Source organism: Eretmochelys imbricata, chromosome 2 (assembly GCF_965152235.1).
Source record: "Eretmochelys imbricata isolate rEreImb1 chromosome 2, rEreImb1.hap1, whole genome shotgun sequence".
Classification (NCBI taxonomy): Eukaryota; Metazoa; Chordata; order Testudines; family Cheloniidae; genus Eretmochelys; species Eretmochelys imbricata.
In genome coordinates, this window is record NC_135573.1 from 143,025,277 (window position 1) to 143,047,601 (window position 22,325).

At 42.0% G+C, this 22,325-nt stretch overlaps 1 protein-coding gene across 1 annotated transcript in view; it reads left to right on the forward strand.

Moving 5' to 3' along the window:
* Positions 1–22,325, forward strand: part of SEMA5A (semaphorin 5A) — a 460,689-nt gene that overhangs the window by 310,018 nt on the left and 128,346 nt on the right. Inside the window, exons 13-14 of the mRNA XM_077809175.1 lie at positions 2,026–2,169; positions 10,792–10,939. Of these exons, the coding sequence (XP_077665301.1) occupies positions 2,026–2,169; positions 10,792–10,939 (292 nt within the window). The remainder of the gene's footprint in view (positions 1–2,025; positions 2,170–10,791; positions 10,940–22,325) is intronic.

Genomic DNA, 22,325 nt, shown 5'->3' on the forward strand with positions numbered 1-22,325 from the left:
TTAGGCATTGCTGCACTCACTTCTGCAACGTCTCACTGATTGAGAAGCCTAAATTTTTAAAGGGATTTAGGCACTTAGATAATCGATGGGATTTGGACTTCTCAATGCCTAAATCCTTTCTAAAATGTGACAGGCTCCTAAATCAAATGGGCATTGCAGCACTGAGTGCAGCAATGCCTAAACACCTCTAAAAATCTGGGCCTGAATGCTTAGATGGGAATAGAGAAATACTCGGAGGCTCACCAGAGATATTATCATAGTCACTCCTGCTAACATTACATCATCTCATTTGCATAACCACTCATACTAATAATTGATTTTCAGAGGTACTGTACTGGGCACCCAAAGCTCCTATTGATTTTAATACATCTGAAAATCATGCCATTCATACTAATCCTTACAGTAATCAACCCTGTTTTGCTGTCCAAAGTCAGTAGTTGTTAACTATGATATTTTTCAGGCAGTCATTTTCTGTAGTGTCAAAATTCTGGGTCCATTAAAACAAGGGAAGATTCATGCAGTGCTCAAATAGCAATAAACCATTAGTAAAAGTTGAAACTGCACTTTTTTGGCCAACTATTGAAATGATCTGACAAGTTCAACATTTTTATCCTGTTGTATTATTGAACCAGTTGAGCTTTTTAATTTTTGAATCATTTCCCAATAGAGTAAAACAATTTGTATTATATTAACCTTAGTATTCTTTTTAAATGTTTATAATGAAATCTCAAGAGCATAACATTGTTGAGTTTGATTTTTGTTGAATTTCTTATCTGTACAGCAATTTTCAGGTATGAAAAAACCCAGTGGGATACTATAATGCATTGATTTCTTTAGGGTTTAAAATTTCTTTCCAGACATTTGTCATGATACTGTTCATATTGAAGTCAATAGGAGTTAGCCACTGACTTTAATGGGAACATGACTGTGCCTTCTAGGGGTTTACAAGTATTAGAAATCCGTATTGATTCTGTTAGCTCTATCAGCACCTTTTGGTACTCTTACCCATAAGGTATTGTTATCTTCTTTGAGGATTTTGTGGAATTGTGAGCTCATGTAATTGTCTCTTCTTGAAATCTTACTTCTTCTGGAACTTGATTTTTTTTCTTTTTGTTGTTTAAAATTATCTTTTTCTCTTTTTTTTTTAAACAGAAGAGGAAGGGCATGAACTTGAAGTTTTAAATCTTCCTTAAAAGACATGCTCAAAATAATGTGGACTGTCTAACTGAGCAGTTCTCAAACTTCATTGCACCGCAGCCCCCTTCTGACAACGAAAATTACTACATGACCCCAGGAAAGGGAACCGAAGCCTGAGCCTGCCCTAGCCCCACCACCTGAGCCACATTTCCTCGGGCAGGTCGTGGGGGGGAAGTAAAGCCAAAGATCAAGGGCTTCAGCCCCAGATGCAATGCCTGTAAACTGAGTCCTGTCGCCCAAGGCTGAAACCCCTGGGCTTTGGCCCCGGGCAGTGGGGCTCCGCCTTTGGCTTCAGCCCTTGGCCCCAGTAAGTCTAAGGTTAACCCTGGAAACCCCATTAAAATAGGGTTGCTGCCCACTTTGGGGTCCTGACCCACAGCTTGAGAACTGCTGCTTTAACCTACTTGAGCAATATGTAATTCAAAATTATCTCCAAAAAGTTAATGTGGGCATTTAAATATTAAATGTATCCAGAATAAATTAACTGAGGAAAATTGAATTCCAATTTCTGTTGTTTGTGTTTTGGATTCTGAAATAATGTAGGAGAATGTCAGATTGCCCATAGGACTTTGTGGGTTTTATATTTGTTTGGTCATTGGGCCCATTTTAGCAGCAACATATCATATAGACCAGGTAGAAACAATGGGAAAAACAAGTATCAGAGGAACTTCTTTTTTCCACCAAGTGTTCTTCTGGAAGTTTAACTCCATACAGAATTAACTATCTCTGCAAATATTAATGGGCCAAATTCTGTTCTCAGTTACACCCATGTAGCTGCTCACTGTATATTATAACAGATGACAGAGCCAAGGCTTATTATTCTACTAGAAATGGGGGCTGGACTCCATGGACTTCCTGGTCACCCTGCAGTACCACCTGTGGAATTGGTTTTCAAGTCCGCCAGCGTTCATGCAGCAATCCAACTCCTCGGCACGGGGGCCGCGTGTGTGTGGGACAGAACCGTGAGGAGAGGTGAGTTAACTTTTCTCCACTGCCTGTTTTAATTTTTTCCATTCAGGTTCATTTTCATGTTACATTTTTCTCTTTTACCTGCTTTCTCTTCCTTTTTTAAAAAAAATCCCAGTACAATCTCTTACTACAATTACTATTAACAAGGACATGGACTTCAGCAGTGCATTCAGTTTTCACTTAGCTGAGTCCTTCCCGAACCGACTGAGCTCCCAGCAGTACTACTCAGCTGATTGTGTTGAGGCACTCCTCTCTACTATCCCTTCAGACTCTGAAAATTGATTGTAATGTGATTGAATTGCAAGTTGACCAGACTCAAAATCTGCAGTAAAGTGTTGTTAGATCACAGCACTGCATTACTGGTGGACTAAGTTCAATTTTTATATCTTAAATAAAATTAAGCATCAATACAGCAAGTGGGAAAGTTTTAATGGTTTTGTTTGTATCTAATAAATATACACCATACTGGAATCAAATATGTTCTTTAGTAAGTAAAGCTGAAATTGTTTGTGTGTATAGGTTTCAGAGTAACTGCCGTGTTAGTCTGTATTCGCAAAAAGAAAAGGAGTACTTGTGGCACCTTAGAGACTAACCAATTTATTTGAGCATCCAATGAAGTGAGCTGTAGCTCACGAAAGCTTATGCTCAAATAAATTGGTTAGTCTCTAAGGTGCCACAAGTACTCTTTTCCTTTTTGTGTGTATATTAACCTCTAAACAGGTTTCAGAGTAGCAGCCGTGTTAGTCTGTATTCACAAAAAGAAAAGGAGTACTTGTGGCACCTTAGAGACTAACCAATTTATTTGAGCATAAGCTTTCGTGAGCTACAGCTCACTTCATCGGATGCATTCAGTGGAAAATACAGTGAGGAGATTTATATACACACAGAACATGAAAAAATGGATGTTTATCATGCACACTGTAAGGAGAGTGATCACTTAAGATGAGCTATTACCAGCAGGAGAGTGTGGGGGGGAGAAAACCCTTTGCAGTGATAATCAAGGTGGGCCATTTCCAGCAGTTAACAAGAACGTCTGAGGAAAAGTGTTGGGGGGAGTGGGAATAAACAAGGGGAAATAGTTTTACTTTGTGTAATGACTCAACCACTCCCAGTCTCTATTCAAGCCTAAGTTAATTGTATCCAATTTGCAAATGAATTCTAATTCAGCAGTCTCTCGTTGGAGTCTGTTTTTGAAGTCTTTTTGTTGAAGAATTGCCAATTTTGGGTCAGAAACCGAGTGACCAGAGAGATTGAAGTGTTCTCCGACTGGTTTATGAATGTTATAATTCTTGACATCTGATTTGTGTCCATTTATTCTTTTACATAGAGACTGTCCAGTTTGACCAATGTACATGGCAGAGGGGCATTGCTGGCACATGATGGCATATATCATATTGGTGGATGTGCAGGTGAACGAGCCTCTGATAGTGTGGCTGATGTGATTAGGCCCTATGATGGTGTCCCCTGAATAGATATGTGGACACAGTTGGCAACAGGCTTTGTTGCAAGGATAGGTTCCTGGGTTAAACACTTCAAGTCAGCTTTTAACTTGGTCTTTTATTTCACAGTTCGTTGCTTCCCCCAGTACTAGATGTTTTGTCATAGTACCTCAAAATGTAGTTTGGTCTTTTGATTCCATCATTCACACATCTAAGAGACTCCAATTTATTATTACCTTCCATGAATCCCAACAAAGAAATGAAACATTCATTTTGTATATATATTTAGACAGACTACTGCATTGACATGTATTATCTTGTTTCCAGGGGCATCCTGTCAGCTTCAGAAGAAATAGCAAGCTGCGATACAATCATGTAATAGTGTTTAAAATTCTGAGTGCATGAGCCATCAGTTCCAAAAAATGTATAAGGATCTATTTTTTCTTGGATGCACACTTAAAATTTGCATTAGTGTTCCTGTAAGGTACACTCACAGAAGCAAGGGAAAACTGAATTTTTTTCACTGAATCTGCATCTTTCCAGTGATATAGATAATGAGAAAAATTAGATTAGCAAGTCATTCCAGTGGACCAATGTTGCACACCACACTGCTTTTTTCATAGAAATTCTAGGAATCTGCCCATGTAACACAAAATTAAGAGGGCGAGTGTCCTAGAAAATGTGCACACTTCTGGCTATTTCAGAGCAATGCATATTTACCATTCTTTGGTCAAAAGGCCAAGATTTTTATATGCTGTAATATACTCTCAGCAGATAGGTTATCCAAATAAAAAGCTGCCCCCAGCAAATATGGAACTTTAACTAAAATCTCATAGCTCTCTGCCAGCCTGAACACCAGTTATCAGTTTTGTTGAGATGACCGGTCAGTACAGCGCAAAAGAAAATCTGAGTGAGTTTATATTAAAAAGGAGTTGAGATTTGAGTAAAATCCACAGGATGATTTTGGTTAAGTATTGTGTCATTTTTTGTATTCTAATTGTCACATGGATTAAAGGATAAATAGACATTTTAAAGAACAAATAGTAATAGGTATATATCATGGGGGCTCGGCATGTCCAGCATGGGCCGCCCTCATTTACGCAGTTCAGGGTTGATACACCTCATCACAGAGTCATCGAGAATCTCTGCTCAGTCAAGCTATCACAATCAGGAACTCTGGACCCATGGGCAGGGCAGAGAAAACAATCAGTCTATGGCCTCTGGGACTCCTGGCTGGGACAATCAATAGCAGTTTGGGGGCCCTAATCCCCTGGGCAGGGAGGAGTAAACAAATAGTCTGTAACCCCTGGGGCGTGACAGCAAACAGTCTATATCAAGAGTCCCTGGTAGTCACATATAGTGGCAAGTGCAGGGCAGTGGTAGGGGAACCCAGACCCACCCTACTGCACCGGGTTCTGACCCAGGGCCCTATGAAGCTGGTAAACTCCCTATTAAGGATAGAGGCATTTGCTCATAACATGTTCCCTAGTAGATGACGTGCCTCCCTAAAGGGGAGGACAAGTCACCTCCCCACGTGTCTCCTCCCCCCTCGCTCTCCATATCCCCTCCCCACCCCACATTACCCGCGTGGGGGAGAGGGGTTCTATCCTCCCGCTGCACCAACTTGTGACCCTCCCCTTGCAGCATGTTCAGCTGCTCTCCCTGGAAACCAGGCCCGGGCGGGCAGTGGGATGGAGCCGCTCCTGGTTGCTAATCTGTGCAGCGTAGCCAGCTACATCAGAGAGAGCCTGGCTGGGGAGGGGCGGCAGTGGCAGCCCACTCCCTGCGTAGGCTTGGCTTCCAGGGACAGTGGCCGAGCATGCTGTGGGGAGGAGGCGCCAGCTCGCTTGGCTGCTGTCCCTGGAAGCCAAGCCCTGAACGGGGGGTAGCCCACTGCTGTCGCCGCCAGTTGCTCTTCCAGGCAGCTGCTGCGCTGTACCGGGCAGCATCCCAGCGTGGCTGGAAGAGGTTCTGGCCCCGTCCCTTCCATTCCCCACCTGGGAAGGCTGCTTGGGGGGGGAGGGCACTTGACCCTGCATGCACCCTCAACACATCACCTCTTCCTACCATAAAGCCCATCTTGGGCATCTCCTCGGCTGGCAGTGGCTTGGCATTCCCATCAGTTTCTGCAGCTGGCTGTTCCTCCACAGCGTTGTCCAGGTCCATGGCCTCAGTAGTCTGAAGATTCGATGGTTCCTCTGCAGAAACTTGCAGCACACGTCCTTTCTCCTTCTCAGCCAGTTGCTACTGAGCTGAGTTGACTCCTTTTATCTGTCCCTTCCACCTGGAGCACACACAGCGAGGGAGAGGGGGCGTGGTCTCCTGAGCCCACAATGATTGGTCAGCCCCACTGGCCCAGTGAGTGGTCAATAAACCCTGTCACAGTATAGAAAATAAGAAATTATTTCAGTGAATCAGAAATTAAATGCTCACTATTGAGACAGTGGGTACTCTAGAAAAGCACATTGTAAAAAGGGCAATGATATATGGAATACTTCAGAAAATAAATAGTATTAAATTACAAGGTCCAGATGGTGGTATTGAAGTGCTCTGAAGGTTCAAAAGATTGAAGTAGTTGAGTTACTTTAAAAAAAAGTAAAAACAACAAGGAGTCCTTGTGGCACCCTAGAGACTAACAAATTTATTTGGACATAAGCTTTCGTGGGCTTATGCTCAAATAAATTTCTTAGTCTCTAAGGTACCACAAGGACTCCTTGTTGTTTTTGCTGATACAGATTAACACAGCTACCACTCTGAAACCTTAAAAAAAAGTATAACAAAATCATTTGTAGAGCTACTTTTCCAGACGACTGAAGTACAACCTCACTTCATTCCCCAGGACCACCTTGGTACTAGGAAAAGTAATTGAGGAAATCATTTTAGAGCTATAATGCATCTTAAAGAGCAAAGTATACTAAGGACAAACCAGTGTTAGGTTTTGTAAAAATAAAACTGCTTTCCTTGTATCTTAGAATTTGTTGAGCTGGCAAAAGAGTGAACACAGGAGAACCAGTGGATATAATGGGCTGGATTTACCACTGCTTAACTCCAGTACCAACTGAGTTACACCTGCATAAAACTGGAATAATGCATTGTTAAATTAGGCCCAGATGTTTAGGAGTGCTGAGCCAATAATTCACACCTAACAATTTACAAAGAAAGAGTAACTTTTTTTCCGGCTTCCAGAACAGCAGCAAGGAGATTCTGATTTATTAGGTAAATTGGAAAAGAAGGGGATCAATATGAAATTTGAAAGGTGGATAAGGAACTGGTTAAAGGGGAGACTGCAATGGGTCATACTGAAAGGTGAACTGTCAGGCTGGAAGGAGGTTACTAGTGGAGTTCCTCAGGGATCGGTTTTGGGACCAATCTTATTTAATCTTTTTATTTCTGACCTTGGCACAAAAAGTGGGAATGTGCTAATAAAGTTTGCGGATGACCTGAAGCTGGGAGGTATTGCCAATACAGAGAGGGACCAGGATATCATACAGGAAGATCTGGATGACCTTGTAAACTGGAGTAATACTAAAGGAAGAAATTTAATAATGAAAGTTCAAGGTCATGCATTTAGGGATTAATAACAAGAATTTTTGTTATAAATTGGGAACACATCAGTTGGAAGTAACAGAGGAGGAGAAGGACCTCAGAGTATTGGTTGATCACAGGATCACTATGAGCCGCCAATGTGATATGGCCATCAAAAAAGCTAATGCAGTCTTGGGATGCATCAGGCAAGGTATTTCCAGTAGAAATAAGGAGGTGTTAGTACCGTTATACAAGGCACTGGTGAGACCTCACCTAGAATATTGTGTGCAGTTCTGGTCTCCCATGTTTAAGAAGGATGAATTCAAACTGGGACAGAGAAGGTCTACTAGGATGATCCGAGGAATGGAAAACCTGTCTTATGAAAGGAGTCTCAAAGAGCTTGGCTTGTTTAGTCTAACCAAAAGAAGGCTGAGGGGAGATATGATTGCTCTCTATACATATATCAGAGTGATAAATATCAGGGAGGGAGAGGAATTATTTAAGCTCTGTACCAGTGTGGACACAAGAACAAATGGATAGAAACTGGCCATCAGAAAGTTTAGACTTGAAATTAGATGAAGATTTCTAACCATCAGAGGAGTTAAGTTCTGGAATAGCCTTCCAAGGGGAGCAGTGGAGTTAAGAGACATATCTGGCTTCAAGACTAAGCTTGATAAGTTTATGGAGGGGATGGTATGATGGGATAGCCTAATTTTGGCAATTAATCGAGCTTTCACTATTAGCGGTAAATATGCTGAGTCACCTCTGATGGGACTCTAGAGAGGGGGATCTGAGTTACTACAGAGAATTCTTTCCTGGGTGTCTGGCTGGTGAGTCTTGACCATATGCTCAGGGTTTAGCTGATTGCCATATTTGGGGTCAGAAAGGAATTTTCCTTTGTGTGTATGTGTATGTGTGCCATTCTCCCTTCTGCCCTCGTCACTGCTGTAGACAGTCTGTGCTGAGGGCAGCAGTTACACAGATCTTAGTTTCTTACATTGCTTGTTTTGCTGAATTACTGTATAGTGTAAGCCCTCTGGGTCCTGGGAAAAAAAATTAAAAGGGAGAGAGAGTGTGTGCAAAAGGCAATAAGAAGTTACTGGCTAACTTGAAATGCAGCCGGAAAGAGGCTTAATAAAACGTGGCTCAAAACCTCTTGCTACAACACAGTTCCCAGATTTGCCCCCGTAATTGATCTTTAAATATAAAAACATATCTGATGATTTTGGAGCTTGGCTGACTGAGGTGAATCTAAGACTTGTGTGCTGTGATATTTTCAGAAGGGGAGAAAAATGCAAACCCAGCTCTGTGGCTGATTTTGCTTTATTAAAAGTTAAGCAGATTGTATAAGTACTTTGTGATTTTTGTATCTTCAGATATATCTTTAACTGGACTTGACTAGCAGAATTCCAGCATTCCTAACCTTTCAAATACTTCGAGTATCAGCTACAAAGTTAATTTGGTAAAGTCTTGTTTCTCCCCTGTGCTTACTTGAGAGAGAGCAAGAAACATGACACGTTGACATTTGAAAATGGGACTTGGTATTAAAAAAAAAAGGCACTTCATTTATAACACATTTTATGTGACATGAACCTATAACTTCTTGGCTTCATGTCAAAGATTCATTTTATTGTATCTCTGTGTCTCAAACTTCATTACAACCACTCTACTAAGAGCAGGTGGAATACTGCAAAAAATGCGTGCATGTTGCTTTGAATAATAAAAGTATGAAATTTCTTCTGTCATCATATGTGATCCCTTTTACTCTATTCTCATGAACATTCATATTAGCAAACTTTTGTTCAACAATTGATCAGAGAAGAGTGTCACAAACATGCATGCAAATGTGCGTGTGTGACTGTTTTCGCACAGAGAATGTTTGTAAATCCATTGTGAACAATCTGAGGGTTTGGAAGCTATCAGAGCAGAACCCCATGATGTGACTTAGGTGACCAATTACAGTGTGAACAGTAAATTACTAATAGTGAATATTCAAAGAAATAGGTGAATAGTTTATAAACAGTACACAGGCTGAAATATGTTTGGACAACCCATTTCTTGATAATTTGATTTAGCAAATACATACAAATAGGAGTTTTTCTCAGATAATTCTCAGAGAAGCGGAGGGAGGGGGGGAGTCTCAATTAATCAAATGCATTATGTGCTGTGAATAGTTTGCCCTGCTCTACGTACACATAAAACCAGCTTTTGGTCTCATTTTTCACATGCAACCTTGTTAGTTTCAGTGGTGTTGCACTGGCCAGAAAGCAAACTTTACTCTCTGAAGCAGAATCCCACATTTAAGATAAACCTACATCTACATGTGCAGTACAAACACATACATACATACATACATACACAGAGCAATTGGTTCTAAACATTCAGAGGGCTTGTCTAGGTAAACAATTAGTGCGCGGCACGCTGGGGTGTAAACCTACAGTACACTAGCTTGCCACTTACTAACTTCCTGTGTGGATCCTGCTGCTGTGCACTAAAAGGTACCTAGTGCTCTTTGATCTGTTCCACTTTGAAATGAGAGTAGGCCATTGCGAACTAGGGAACTATTAGTGAACAGTAGCAAGGTCTACACAGACAGCTAGTCTGTGTGGCCAAACTAGTGCACTGTAGATTTACACCCCAGCTTGCCATGCACTAACTATTCATCTTGACAATCCCCAATACTTTAGTAATAAAGAATTATAGGTTGAGGTGTTTAGGGATTTGTGAAAGAAAGGTCACTGCCACTGATGCTATTGAAGACAACAGTAGATTTGTAACATCACTATTTGTATTCAGGTATAAAAAAAATGAGATCGAAATATTAATGTTAATTTTCATGGCAGGACAGTATAAATGGATAGAAACTTGTTGAGTAGGTAAAGGGAAAATAGATAGTAGATAACCAGTACATCAACAGTAGGAAGGAAGTGAGGAAGGAAATTGTGTCCTGTATGATTTTGTTCAGGCCGGACAAAATCCATGGAGTAGAATTTGGCTTCTCCCTTTGGATAGCTATCTGGTCTTCTGATTCGGGTTGTTTGTAGCCCACTGGGAAAACCTAACTAGGTTACAATGATTAGAAACACACTTTAGAGGTAAAAGCAATAACATAATCAAAACACCATAGTATTCCTATGCTTAGAATCATGTTTTATCTCTTATTTTATCTATAACATTAACTACACTGGGACAGTTGAAAAGCAAACTCAGCTATATTTGAATTGGAAAAAGAAAGCTTGCTTCTTCTAGAAAAGTAATGCCAGCATAGACATCTACTTACCTAATCCATGAACCAAATTCTGCCCTCAGATATCTGTGTATGTTACTTCTACAAAAGTAGTGATTGACCTAACTACTATGGTAAATAATATGCTACCAGTACAATAGAGTAGGTACATTAAATAGATTGTAGAAAGAGATTAGACAATGAAGAAAATGCTACACCCACAGTATTATAAAATACAATTCCATTAATGGTTATATACTATATATACTTGTGATTTTTTTTTTTTAAAAAAAGGGTTCAACAAATAAATATAAGGCCATCAGTGTAAAACATTTCCATATGCAAACATCTTTCTAAATAATGGAAAATGTAGAAGTTGGAGACCTTTTGTTGTACTAAATAGTTTCTTTTCCCTCTTGCTTTCCCTTGTCACAGATACTGCAATGAGCACTTGCTGTGCCCTCCACATATGTTTTGGACAGGCTGGGGTCCGTGGGAACGTTGCACTACCCAATGTGGGGGAGGGATTCAGGCTCGTCGCAGGATGTGTGAGAATGGCCCTGACTGCCCTGGCTGTAATGTGGTGAGTCGCTTCTATGCCTTCCCATCAACAAATACTTGCATGTTTTGCAAACATTTTGATTCATGAGTGTGTATTTATAGCTGTATTGTTTTTATTTTACTGAGAGAAATTCATGTTTGCAAGTTAGAGGATGCTGTTATACAACATGAGCTAGATGAGAGACCTCCTAAAGGAAAGTTGTTACAGATGGGGATTTGTCATAGGCATATTTATTTTGTTTGTTGCAAACCAGGAGAAAAATATGCTCACTTTGTTCTAGTCAGAATTCTGTAAAAGTAGAAGAGGAATATGGGTCCTCGCATATTGGACCAATTTTTAAGTTTCCTAAGTTCAGAGGATAAACTTGATAATTGTGAAGTTTGTCATTCATTGACCGTTACCTTTTTGTTAGACCACCAGAAGGCTTGTTCAAAACATAATAAAAGGTAATTTATAATATTTTTGTTTTGTTTTTTTCATATGTCCTTACTCTGTTACTTTTGACATTTATGCCACAAGTGAAATTTCACTTTTGCAAGCAGATTGAACACTTTCAAAGGGTTTCTTCTCTTTCCTTGACTCATCTTTACGAATTAACCAAGCAGTCTTAAATTCTGCAAAGTCTTTCAGAATATTTTTCTTCCAGTGGTGACAGGCACAAAGGAAAATGTATGACACAGATCGGTGTTTAAACTTCTGTGACTGGTGCAGAGAAGTTAGAATGTAATCTGTAATTTTTCCATATAGATCTTTCTTGATAATCGTGTACTAACATTATATGATTCATAAGGCTGAGCAGTATTTTGGATTTAAAATAATTTGTTCATGGTCTCAAATAAAAATTGCATACCCCAGATAGCCTTGGGAAATTACATGAGTTAGGAAGAATGTTATGAGGTGCTTTGTCAGATCTTAGAATTGACCCAATAAGATTATGTTACTGGGATTTGCAATCTGATTCCCCTCACCAGTGTCATTCTTAAAGTGTTGTAAAACGATAGCATAGTCTAGTATATTCAAACAGTTCCTACCCAGTTCAGCTACTGCATGCTTATGTTAGACAGCTCTTTGGTTTAACTGTTTCAGTAAAACTAGTAGTTTTATCTCTAAGAGACCCCCAAACAATTAAATATAGTATCACATACATGTAGGGCTGCAAGGGACCTTGAGAGGTCATTTAGTCCAGACCTCTGCACTAAGGCAGGACAAAGTATATGTAGACCATCCCTAACAGGTGTTTGTCTGACCTGTTCTTAAAAAAACCTCCAGCCTCCCTTGGAAGCTTATTCCAGAGCTTCACTATCTTTGTAATTAGAAAGTTTTTCCTAATATCAAACCTAAATCTCCCTTGCTGCACATTAAGCCCATTTCTTCTTTTTCTACCATGGAGAACAACTGAGCACTGTCCTCTTTATAACAGCCCTTAACGTATTTGAAGACTATGATCAGGGCCACACTCAGTCTTCTTTTCTCAGGATTAAACATGTCCAGTTTTTTAACCTTCCTCGTAAGTCATGTTTCCTAAACCTTTTAAAATCATTTTTGTTGCTCTCTTCTAGGCTCCTTCCAATATGTCCATATATTTCTTAAAGTGCGACACCTAGAATTGGATACTGTATTGCAACTGAGGCCTCACCAGTGCTAAGTAGAGAGGGACAGTTACCTCCCATGCCTTACACACGACACTCCTGTTAATACACCCCAGAATGATATTCGCCTTTTTTGCAGCTGCATCACATTGTTGACTCCTATTCAATTTGTGATCCACTATAAACCCCTGATCCTTTTCAGCAGTACTACTGCTTAACCAGTTATTTATTCCCCATTTCATATTTGTGTATTTATTTTTTTCCTTCCTAAGTACAGTGCTTTGCACTTATCTTTATTGTAATGTGTCTTGTTGATTTCATTTGTCCTGCTATGGTAGAAGGACAGGAGACACTGGAGGTGATTTTAATTAGGCTGCAACTTTATTCTTACATATTTGGAAGTACCTGGCAGATAAAATTGTACAGAGTTCCATATACAATTCCATATATTCAGGGGCTGCCATCATCTCTTCCTATTTCCAATCCTGGCCCCATCCATCCTGCAGCTTGGACCCTGCCCCCCTCGTATAAAGGTTATGGTGGGGGCTACAATAAAGGGGGAGTTGACTCCCCACCGTACCAGTCATAGGAGCCCTAAATCCCCTTTCTCTGCTTCTTTAAAGGATTCCTCCTTTAAAACCTTTACCATCCAATTTTATCTGATCACCATATCCATTCCCTATGGAGTACCTGCACTGGACATCTGCCACAAGCTTACAAAATGAGTTGTGACATTATAACCCAATTTTCAGCCCTGCCCCTTCCCTATCCCAGCAGGTCCGTAACCAGCTGTGGGGAGGCGAAAAATCCACCTTGCCTCAGCCAATCTGGCAGTCAGGGAAAATTCTTTCCTAGCCCCTCAAGAAACGGGACAACTGGTGTAATGTCCACAATGGATAATTATGAGACCTGATATTTTAACTATTTCCATGGGTTGGAGGGTGAGTTCTGCTATCCTGGTCTGGATTAAAGAAGGCTTTTCCGGCACTACCTTCAGTATAAATATCCCCCCTCTCTTCCAGTCAGCTGGGGCTGGGGGCAGCATCCCCCATCTGCTGATCTGGTCCAGCTGTACTGCTTCCTGCTTCTTTACCTGAAATGGGGAAGGGGGACTTAAAGAGTCAACAACCATCTTCCTACCAGCCTGCCGGACAAAACCTATCCCTGCAGTTAAAGGGGAAAAAACTCACCTTCTCCATCCATCCCGGCAAAGGGCCCCACTACTTGATACACGGTGAGGGTCTTCTCCCACTTGTCAAGGACATTTTGAATTCTTATCCTGTCCTCCAAAGAAAACCAACTCTCCTACCCTAGTGTCATCTGTGTATTTTATAAGCATACTTTCCACTCCATTATCAAAGTCATTAATGAAAATGCTCAACAGTATCAGACCCAAAATAGATCCCTGTGGGACCCCAGTTTGATAGCAAGCCACTTATAACTACTCTAAGTATGATTTTGTTACTCTTTGAGTATGGCCTAAAATAGTATCACTACTTGGGTGGGGTGGGGCTGAGTCACATGGGAGGGTTACATGCCTTCCCTTTAGCTGGCACCCTTCCACCCCCCTTGTGTTCCTCCCATGATTTGCTTATGCTCAGAGCACCCATAAGAAATAAACTCTACTGGCGCTGCTGCTACCAACAAAATTATAATGTACGCTCTGTAAATTTCCATGTACTTGGAAGACAAAGAATTTAAGTGTAATGACTAAGTGTTGTTTACTAAGCCTCAGTGAGTCTGGAACGAAAATTTAGTATTGAATCAACAGTTTCTTTACCATAACAGAGTTCTAAGGGATACCCAGACACATACCAGAACTACTTTATTTGCATATTTCTTGCTAAAAGATCGTTGCCCTAATAGGAAAAGACCAATTAAAATATTTTTATGACTTGTTTTCATTGTTGATTGGCTCCAACATTTATGTTCATAAAATATTCTGATGAAAAAGGGTAATCCTATCCAGAACAGAATGCAGGTTATCCCACTGAGGGCTTGTCTATATAGTGCATTAGTGTGCACCAACTGGATGTAAATTCTACTGCATACCAGCTTGTCATATACTAACTGGCCTGGTAGACCCTGCTGGCATGAACTAAAAGTGTTTTGGTTTTGATTTAACTCCATAACTTGAGATCAGGCCTCAGAGATGAGTCCTACTCAAGGAAGGTTTATGAGTTAAAGATAATATACAGAATCTCTGCCCCTTCAGTTCTCTCTTTACGGCTCAATTTTCATTTACTTTCAGACTTCCTGACCTTGCTTAACTCTTTATTTCATACTAATCAACCTTATGTAGCTTATCCAGAGACCTTCAGCTGAAGATCATTTTGTTTTGCCTAGTGGCCCAGAGCACAGCAAAAAGGCTGCCAAGTTTGTTTTCTGAATGGTTATGAAGCTGTGAAAAGAAACAAGTTTGAAAGTAGGTAAACCATTGCCAGAGGACATTTTAGGCAGGCTCGTCCCCACTAAGTACAGTTTCTTAAGCAAAAAGAACTCTGCTCAGTGGTTGACATATGGTGGGCAGATTTGCTATCTGATTGTCCCTCACAAGCATGCAAGTGGGATCTGCTTGCTCAGTCATCTTCAGGGCTCAGATTGGGCCAGTATACGGCAGCAAGGAGTATCAGCACTTTTGTTATGATCTCTTCAGAATATAAGATTTACTTTTTCATAATGAAGTCTCTAGCTATTTGGGATGTTGTGGTACATACACTTGGTTCACATTTTTGAGGCTAACTGACGCAGTGACATCAGGCTGCATTTTAGAACCTGAAATGACAGCTCTGAGATATGAACTGTCCAATTCATCTCAATGGGTGTTAACTCAGAGGCCAGAAACCGCCAAGCCTAAGGAGCCTAGATGATCCCCATTAGGTATTTGAGCCCCGCTGGTGGGGATGCATCATCAGGGAGTGCCAACTTCACTGAGAGGAAACCAATCACAAGGAGCTCAGCAGAGACAGTGGGCGTATTCAGACTCCACTGAGGACAAGCTGAGATGAGAGAGCATGTATGACCATATTTTGAACAATCTGCACGCTCTCTTGTGAGTGGTGTCTCATTTTATGGATGGAATTTAGAAGAACATTGCCACTTTTTCTCCCCAACTTGATCCCTTTTTGTCTTTAACCAGAAGTGTGGTTTCAGCATCTGACTAAAGTAAGCCCCCTCTTTCGTACACTCTTGAAGCTATGTCAGCATGATGCAACTGTGCTTTTTAGTAGGGTGAGGAAGAGGAGAGACCATATCACAAGGAAAGAAACTGGTAATCTGGTTTTGTTGGCAGGCTTTTCCTCTTCTACTTCCCACCCACTTCTGCTTGTGGAAATGTCTGTAGAAAGAAGGGGAAAGCAGTCTTTATATAAGGCTAAAACCTAATAGTTTTCTTGCATCCTGAATTCTGTTAGATACAGTTGAGAGTCAGAGGAATTTTTTGTTTTATTTGCGTGTTGAGGAAGAGGAGAAGAATATTGTATACAGAATTTTGTTTAAATAAATTCCCAGCCTGCCTGTCTAAGAAGTGATCAAGCTGTAAAGAGTGAGAATCTTTAAATCAGTCTTGCTGGAGTTGGGATAATTGTCAGTCCTGGTCTACATCTCTAACCTAGGTCAACCTCGCTATGTCACTCAGGGATGTGAAAAATTCACACCCGTGAGAGATGTAGTTGAGCTGATCTAAACCCCAGTTTAGACACTGCCTGGTTGATGGAACAATTCTTCCATTAAACTAGCTACTGCCTCTCGATGGAGTTGATTAGCAATGGGAAACCACCTTCCACTTCTGTAGCAAGTATTTACAGCTAAATCACCATAGCTGCAGCTGTGACACCATAGTGCTTGTAGTGTAAATGAAGCCTTATGCTCAAAAAAAGAAGCATAAAACATCATTAGAACTAGGAAAGAGTTTCATATGCACAACAAATACTTGGTGTGTTTTTATAATTTTCCGTATAAAATGAGATAATTGTTGAATTGACTTGCCTGGGAGACAGACTATGACTTAAATTTCAGTAAAGTGAACTTCCTCTCAGAAAGGTAAAGATGAGAAATAAAGTAGGCCCATAAGTGCAACCGATGTCTGAGGGCAATCTTTTGAAAACTTGTTAATTAAAACAATTGTTCTTACTTGTGGTAAAAAATGTCTTTTTCTCTCCTACTGTTAATTATTGTAAAAAATTTATTTACATAAAAACAGAATGGTTGTTCCTTAATAATTCAACTCTTCTGGCTGCTTATTCCTCACCTCATGTTATTCTTCTTTGCGTCTGACACCATAATTTTCTCCACAGAAACTCAGAGTAATGTTACAATGTATGTGCCCAGAATTGTTTCTGAAGACAGTATTTTTAAAGTTGTCCATTACATGCTAGTATCTTTTTTTTAAAAATATAAAGGGAAATACATTAAAAATATGCCAAAAACTAGAAATACACTATGGTATTTCAAAGCTGTATCACTTACTGAAATTTCACACAAAACATGAAAATAGATGACCAAAGGCCAATAACAAAGACATGAACATGGAGTATGGAGTATAAGATAACTGTAAATCTTCATGATGTAAGAGAACTATACCATAGAGAATCTTAAAGGTCAACAAGAAAAACTTTGAAATCAATATGCTGAGACAAAGGGACCCTCTGAAGGTTAATCAACGTTAATATAGTATGCTTGGAGTTGTCTAATGCCTGATAGGACTATTGCGGTCAAATTTAGCAGCAGTTTAAAGTCTGGCAATAGAAATCTTAAGTAGATCACAAATCACATGTTACTGTAAGGTAGACAGGAAATACATGAGAAACAGAGGGCATTGTGAAAGTCTGTGGATAGAACTGGTACATCATACTCATATACATTGTACATTTGCTTCAGAACTTCCTTCTTTCCCCCTGAGAAACATAATCTCAGTTGAATTTGCTTCTGGCTAATAATGCAACTAATAACTAATTTTTAGACACTCTTTTCTAGAATAAGAACTCTAGGCTGAGTCTCAACTAAGCTGACATATTGTATTATTATACACTTGTCCATAGTCTCATTTCACATCATACTAATAGTATAAATCCTTTTTATATCTATGGGAGAGAATCTGCAAAAATGAATGTGCTTTTGGTGCCAAAACTAAGTTAGTCAGCATTCTGTTGCTGAATAAAGCAAAGGAATTATATTTGCTTGTCTAAAAATAATCGACTGTAGCATTTGCATCTTGTTTCATCTTCAAGAAATTCTGATAATGAAAAATATTTACATCCCAAAGTTTCTATTATGAATCAAGGTGGAAAATAATCATACTTGAGAAGACTAATGTCAGAAATGTTCTCTTTCATTCTTTTATTATGACTTTAAAAAGGAATTTGGAGATGGGGTCTTTGAAAAGGACATTGTCCATTAGAGGAGGCACAGCCTGCCTCACAATATGTGCTTAGTTTCAAATATGAATTCGTGATGTTTGGTCTGGGGAGATGAGAACAGAAATGAAAATTGCTATTATTCTTTGTTGTGGTGTATTTTTTTAAATTTAAGCTAAGGGGAAGGGGAATTAACCCCCCCTTGCTTCCCCATACCCCACAACACACACGCCACACAAACTGTGTGTAAAAAAAAAAATAGAAAGCGCACACAAAAATAAGATACAAAATAATCCAGGTTCTCACACATTTGCCAACCTCATCACTTTGCTTTTTATACTACCTTTTTCTCCCATCCTTTGTCCTGTCTGTTCAAAGTATAACTGTTTCCTGTGTGTTTTTAAAGTGTCTGGCACAATGGAGACCTGATATAAGTTGAACCTATAGGCACTGCTGTAAATCCAATAATAAATAATAAATTAGACAATGGTAAAAACATTACAAAAATAAAATAACACAGAAGAATTATTTTCAGAAAATCACATGTAGCATGTGCACATTGGCTAATGCAGGAGTGGGCAAACTACAGCTTGTGGGCCAGATCTGGCCCCTAAGGTCTTTGGATCCGGCCCGCAGGACTGCCACCCCTGTGGGACCCTGGGCCCCGTGCCGCTCTGGGAAGCGGCCGGCACCACGTCCCTGCGGCCCCTAGGGGAGGGATGGGGCAGAGGGCTCCACGCACTTCCCTTGCCTGTGGATACCTCCCCCAAACCTCCCATTGGCCAGGAACTGGGAACCGCCAATGGGAGCTTCAGGGGAGATCTCCACAGGCAAAAGCAGTGTGTGGAGCCCTTTGCGCCCCCCACCCCCACGGGCCGCAGGGATATGGTGCTGGCTCCTTCCTGGAGCTGTGCCGGGCCAAGGACCAATGATACTGCCAAGAATGACCTTGAGCGGATCACTGCGGACTACGTGGCTCTGGGAAGAAGGATAAAGGAATTGGAGGCGCAAGTGGTGTTCTCATCCATCCTTCCCGTGGAAGGAGAAGGCCTGGCTAGGGACCGTCGAATCGTCGAAGTCAACGAATGGCTACGCAGGTGGTGTCGGAGAGAAGGCTTTGGATTCTTTGACCATGGGATGGTGTTCCACGAAGGAGGAGTGCTGGGCAGAGACGGGCTCCATCTTACGAAGAGAGGGAAGAGCATCTTTGCCAGCAGGCTGGCTAACCTAGTGAGGAGGGCTTTAAACTAGGTTTACCGGGGGAAGGAGACCAAAGCCCTGAGGTAAGTGGAAAAGCGGGATACCGGGAGGAAGCACAGGCAGGAATGTCTGTGAGGGGAGGGCTCCTGCCTCATACTGGGAATGAGGGGCGATCAACAAGTTATCTCAAGTGCTTATATACGAATGCACAAAGCCTTGGAAACAAGCAGGGAGAACTGGAGGTCCTGGTGATGTCAAGGAACTACGACATGATTGGAATAACAGAGACTTGGTGGGATAACTCACATGACTGGAGTACTGTCATGGATGGTTATAAACTGTTCAGGAAGGACAGGCAGGGCAGAAAAGGTGGGGGAGTAGCACTGTATGTAAGGGAGCAGTATGACTGCTCAGAGCTCCGGTACGAAACTGTAGAAAAACCTGAGTGTCTCTGGATTAAGTTTAGAAGTGTGTGCAACAAGAGTGATGTAGTGGTGGGAGTCTGCTATAGACCACCGGACCAGGGGGATGAGGTAGATGAGGCTTTTTTCCAGCAGCTCACGGAAGCTACTAGATCGCATGCCCTGATTCTCATGGGTGACTTTAATTTTCCTGATATCTGCTGGGAGAGCAATACAGCGGTGCATAGACAATCCAGGAAGTTTTTGGAAAGCGTAGGGGACAATTTCCTGGCGCAAGTGCTAGAGGAGCCAACTAGGCGGGGCGCTTTTCTTGACCTGCTGCTCACAAACCGGGTAGAATTAGTGGGGGAAGCAAAAGTGGATGGGAATCTGGGAGGCAGTGACCATGAGTTGGTTGAGTTCATGATCCTGACGCAGGGAAGAAAGGTAAGCAGCAGGATACGGACCCTGGACTTCAGGAAAGCAGACTTCGACTCCCTCAGGGAACGGATAGCCAGGATCCCCTGGGGGACTAACATGAAGGGGAAAGGAGTCCAGGAGAGCTGGCTGTATTTCAAGGAATCCCTGTTGAGGTTACAGGGACAAACCATCCCGATGAGTCGAAAGAATAGTAAATATGGCAGGCGACCAGCTTGGCTTAATGGTGAAATCCTAGCGGATCTTAAACATAAAAAAGAAGCTTACAAGAAGTGGAAGGTTGGACATATGACCAGGGAAGAGTATAAAAATATTGCTCGGGCATGTAGGAATGATATCAGGAGGGCCAAATCGCACCTGGAGCTGCAGCTAGCAAGAGATGTCAAGAGTAACAAGAAGGGTTTCTTCAGGTATGTTGGCAACAAGAAGAAAGCCAAGGAAAGTGTGGGCCCCTTACTGAATGAGGGAGGCAACCTAGTGACAGAGGATGTGGAAAAAGCTAATGTACTCAATGCTTTTTTTGCCTCTGTCTTCACTAACAAGGTCAGCTCCCAGACTGCTGCGCTGGGCATCACAAAATGGGGAAGAGATGGCCAGCCCTCTGTGGAGATAGAGGTGGTTAGGGACTATTTAGAAAAGCTGGACGTGCACAAGTCCATGGGGCCGGACGAGTTGCATCCGAGAGTGCTGAAGGAATTGGCGGCTGTGATTGCAGAGCCATTGGCCATTATCTTTGAAAACTCGAGGCGAACGGGGGAAGTCCCGGATGACTGGAAAAAGGCTAATGTAGTGCCAATCTTTAAAAAAGGGAAGAAGGAGGATCCTGGGAACTACAGGCCAGTCAGCCTCACCTCAGTCCCTGGAAAAATCATGGAGCAGGTCCTCAAAGAATCAATCCTGAAGCACTTGCATGAGAGGAAAGTGATCAGGAACAGCCAGCATGGATTCACCAAGGGAAGGTCATGCCTGACTAATCTAATCGCCTTTTATGATGAGATTACTGTTTCTGTGGATGAAGGGAAAGCAGTGGATGTATTGTTTCTTGACTTTAGCAAAGCTTTTGACACGGTCTCCCACAGTATTCTTGTCAGCAAGTTAAGGAAGTATGGGCTGGATGAATGCACTATAAGGTGGGTAGAAAGCTGGCTAGATTGTCGGGCTCAACGGGTAGTGATCAATGGCTCCATGTCTAGTTGGCAGCCGGTGTCAAGTGGAGTGCCCCAGGGGTCGGTCCTGGGGCCGGTTTTGTTCAATATCTTCATAAATGATCTGGAGGATGGTGTAAATTGCACTCTCAGCAAATTTGCGGATGATACTAAACTGGGAGGAGTGGTAGATACGCTGGAGGGGAGGGATAGGATACAGAAGGACCTAGACAAATTGGAGGATTGGCCCAAAAGAAATCTGATGAGGTTCAATAAGGATAAGTGCAGGGTCCTGCACTTAGGACGGAAGAATCCAATGCACCGCTACAGACTAGGGGCCGAATGGCTAGGCAGCAGTTCTGCGGAAAAGGACCTAGGGGTGACAGTGGACGAGAAGCTGGATATGAGTCAGCAGTGTGCCCTTGTTGCCAAGAAGGCTAATGGCATTTTGGGATGTATAAGTAGGGGCATAGCGAGCAGATCGAGGGACGTGATCATTCCCCTCTATTCGACATTGGTGAGGCCTCATCTGGAGTACTGTGTCCAGTTTTGGGCCCCACACTACAAGAAGGATGTGGATAAATTGGAGAGAGTCCAGCGAAGGGCAACAAAAATGATTAGGGGTCTAGAACACATGACTTATGAGGAGAGGCTGAGGGAGCTGGGATTGTTTAGTTTGCAGAAGCGAAGAATGAGGGGGGATTTGATAGCTGCTTTCAACTACCTGAAAGGGGGTTCCAAAGAGGATGGCTCTAGACTGTTCTCAATGGTAGCAGATGACAGAACGAGGAGTAATGGTCTCAAGTTGCAGTGGGGGAGGTTTAGATTGGATATTAGGAAAAACTTTTTCACTAGGAGGGTGGTGAAACACTGGAATGCGTTGCCTAGGGAGGTGGTAGAATCTCCTTCCTTAGAGGTTTTTAAGGTCAGGCTTGACAAAGCTCTGGCTGGGATGATTTAACTGGGAATTGGTCCTGCTTCGAGCAGGGGGTTGGACTAGATGACCTTCTGGGGTCCCTTCCAACCCTGATATTCTATGATTCTATGAAGGCAGGCAGGGAGCCTGCCCTGGCACCGGTGTGCGCCGCTGCCACTCCAGAGGCTCTCCAGGTAAGCAGCGTCAGGCCGGAGCCCACATCCTGCACCCCACACCCCAAATCCCTGCCTTGAGCCCCCTGCCTGCACCCCGCACCTCTCCGGCACCCCAACTCCCTGCCCTGAGCCCCCTCCCGGACTCCGCACCTCTCCCTGCACCACTGCCCTGAGCCCCCTGCCACACT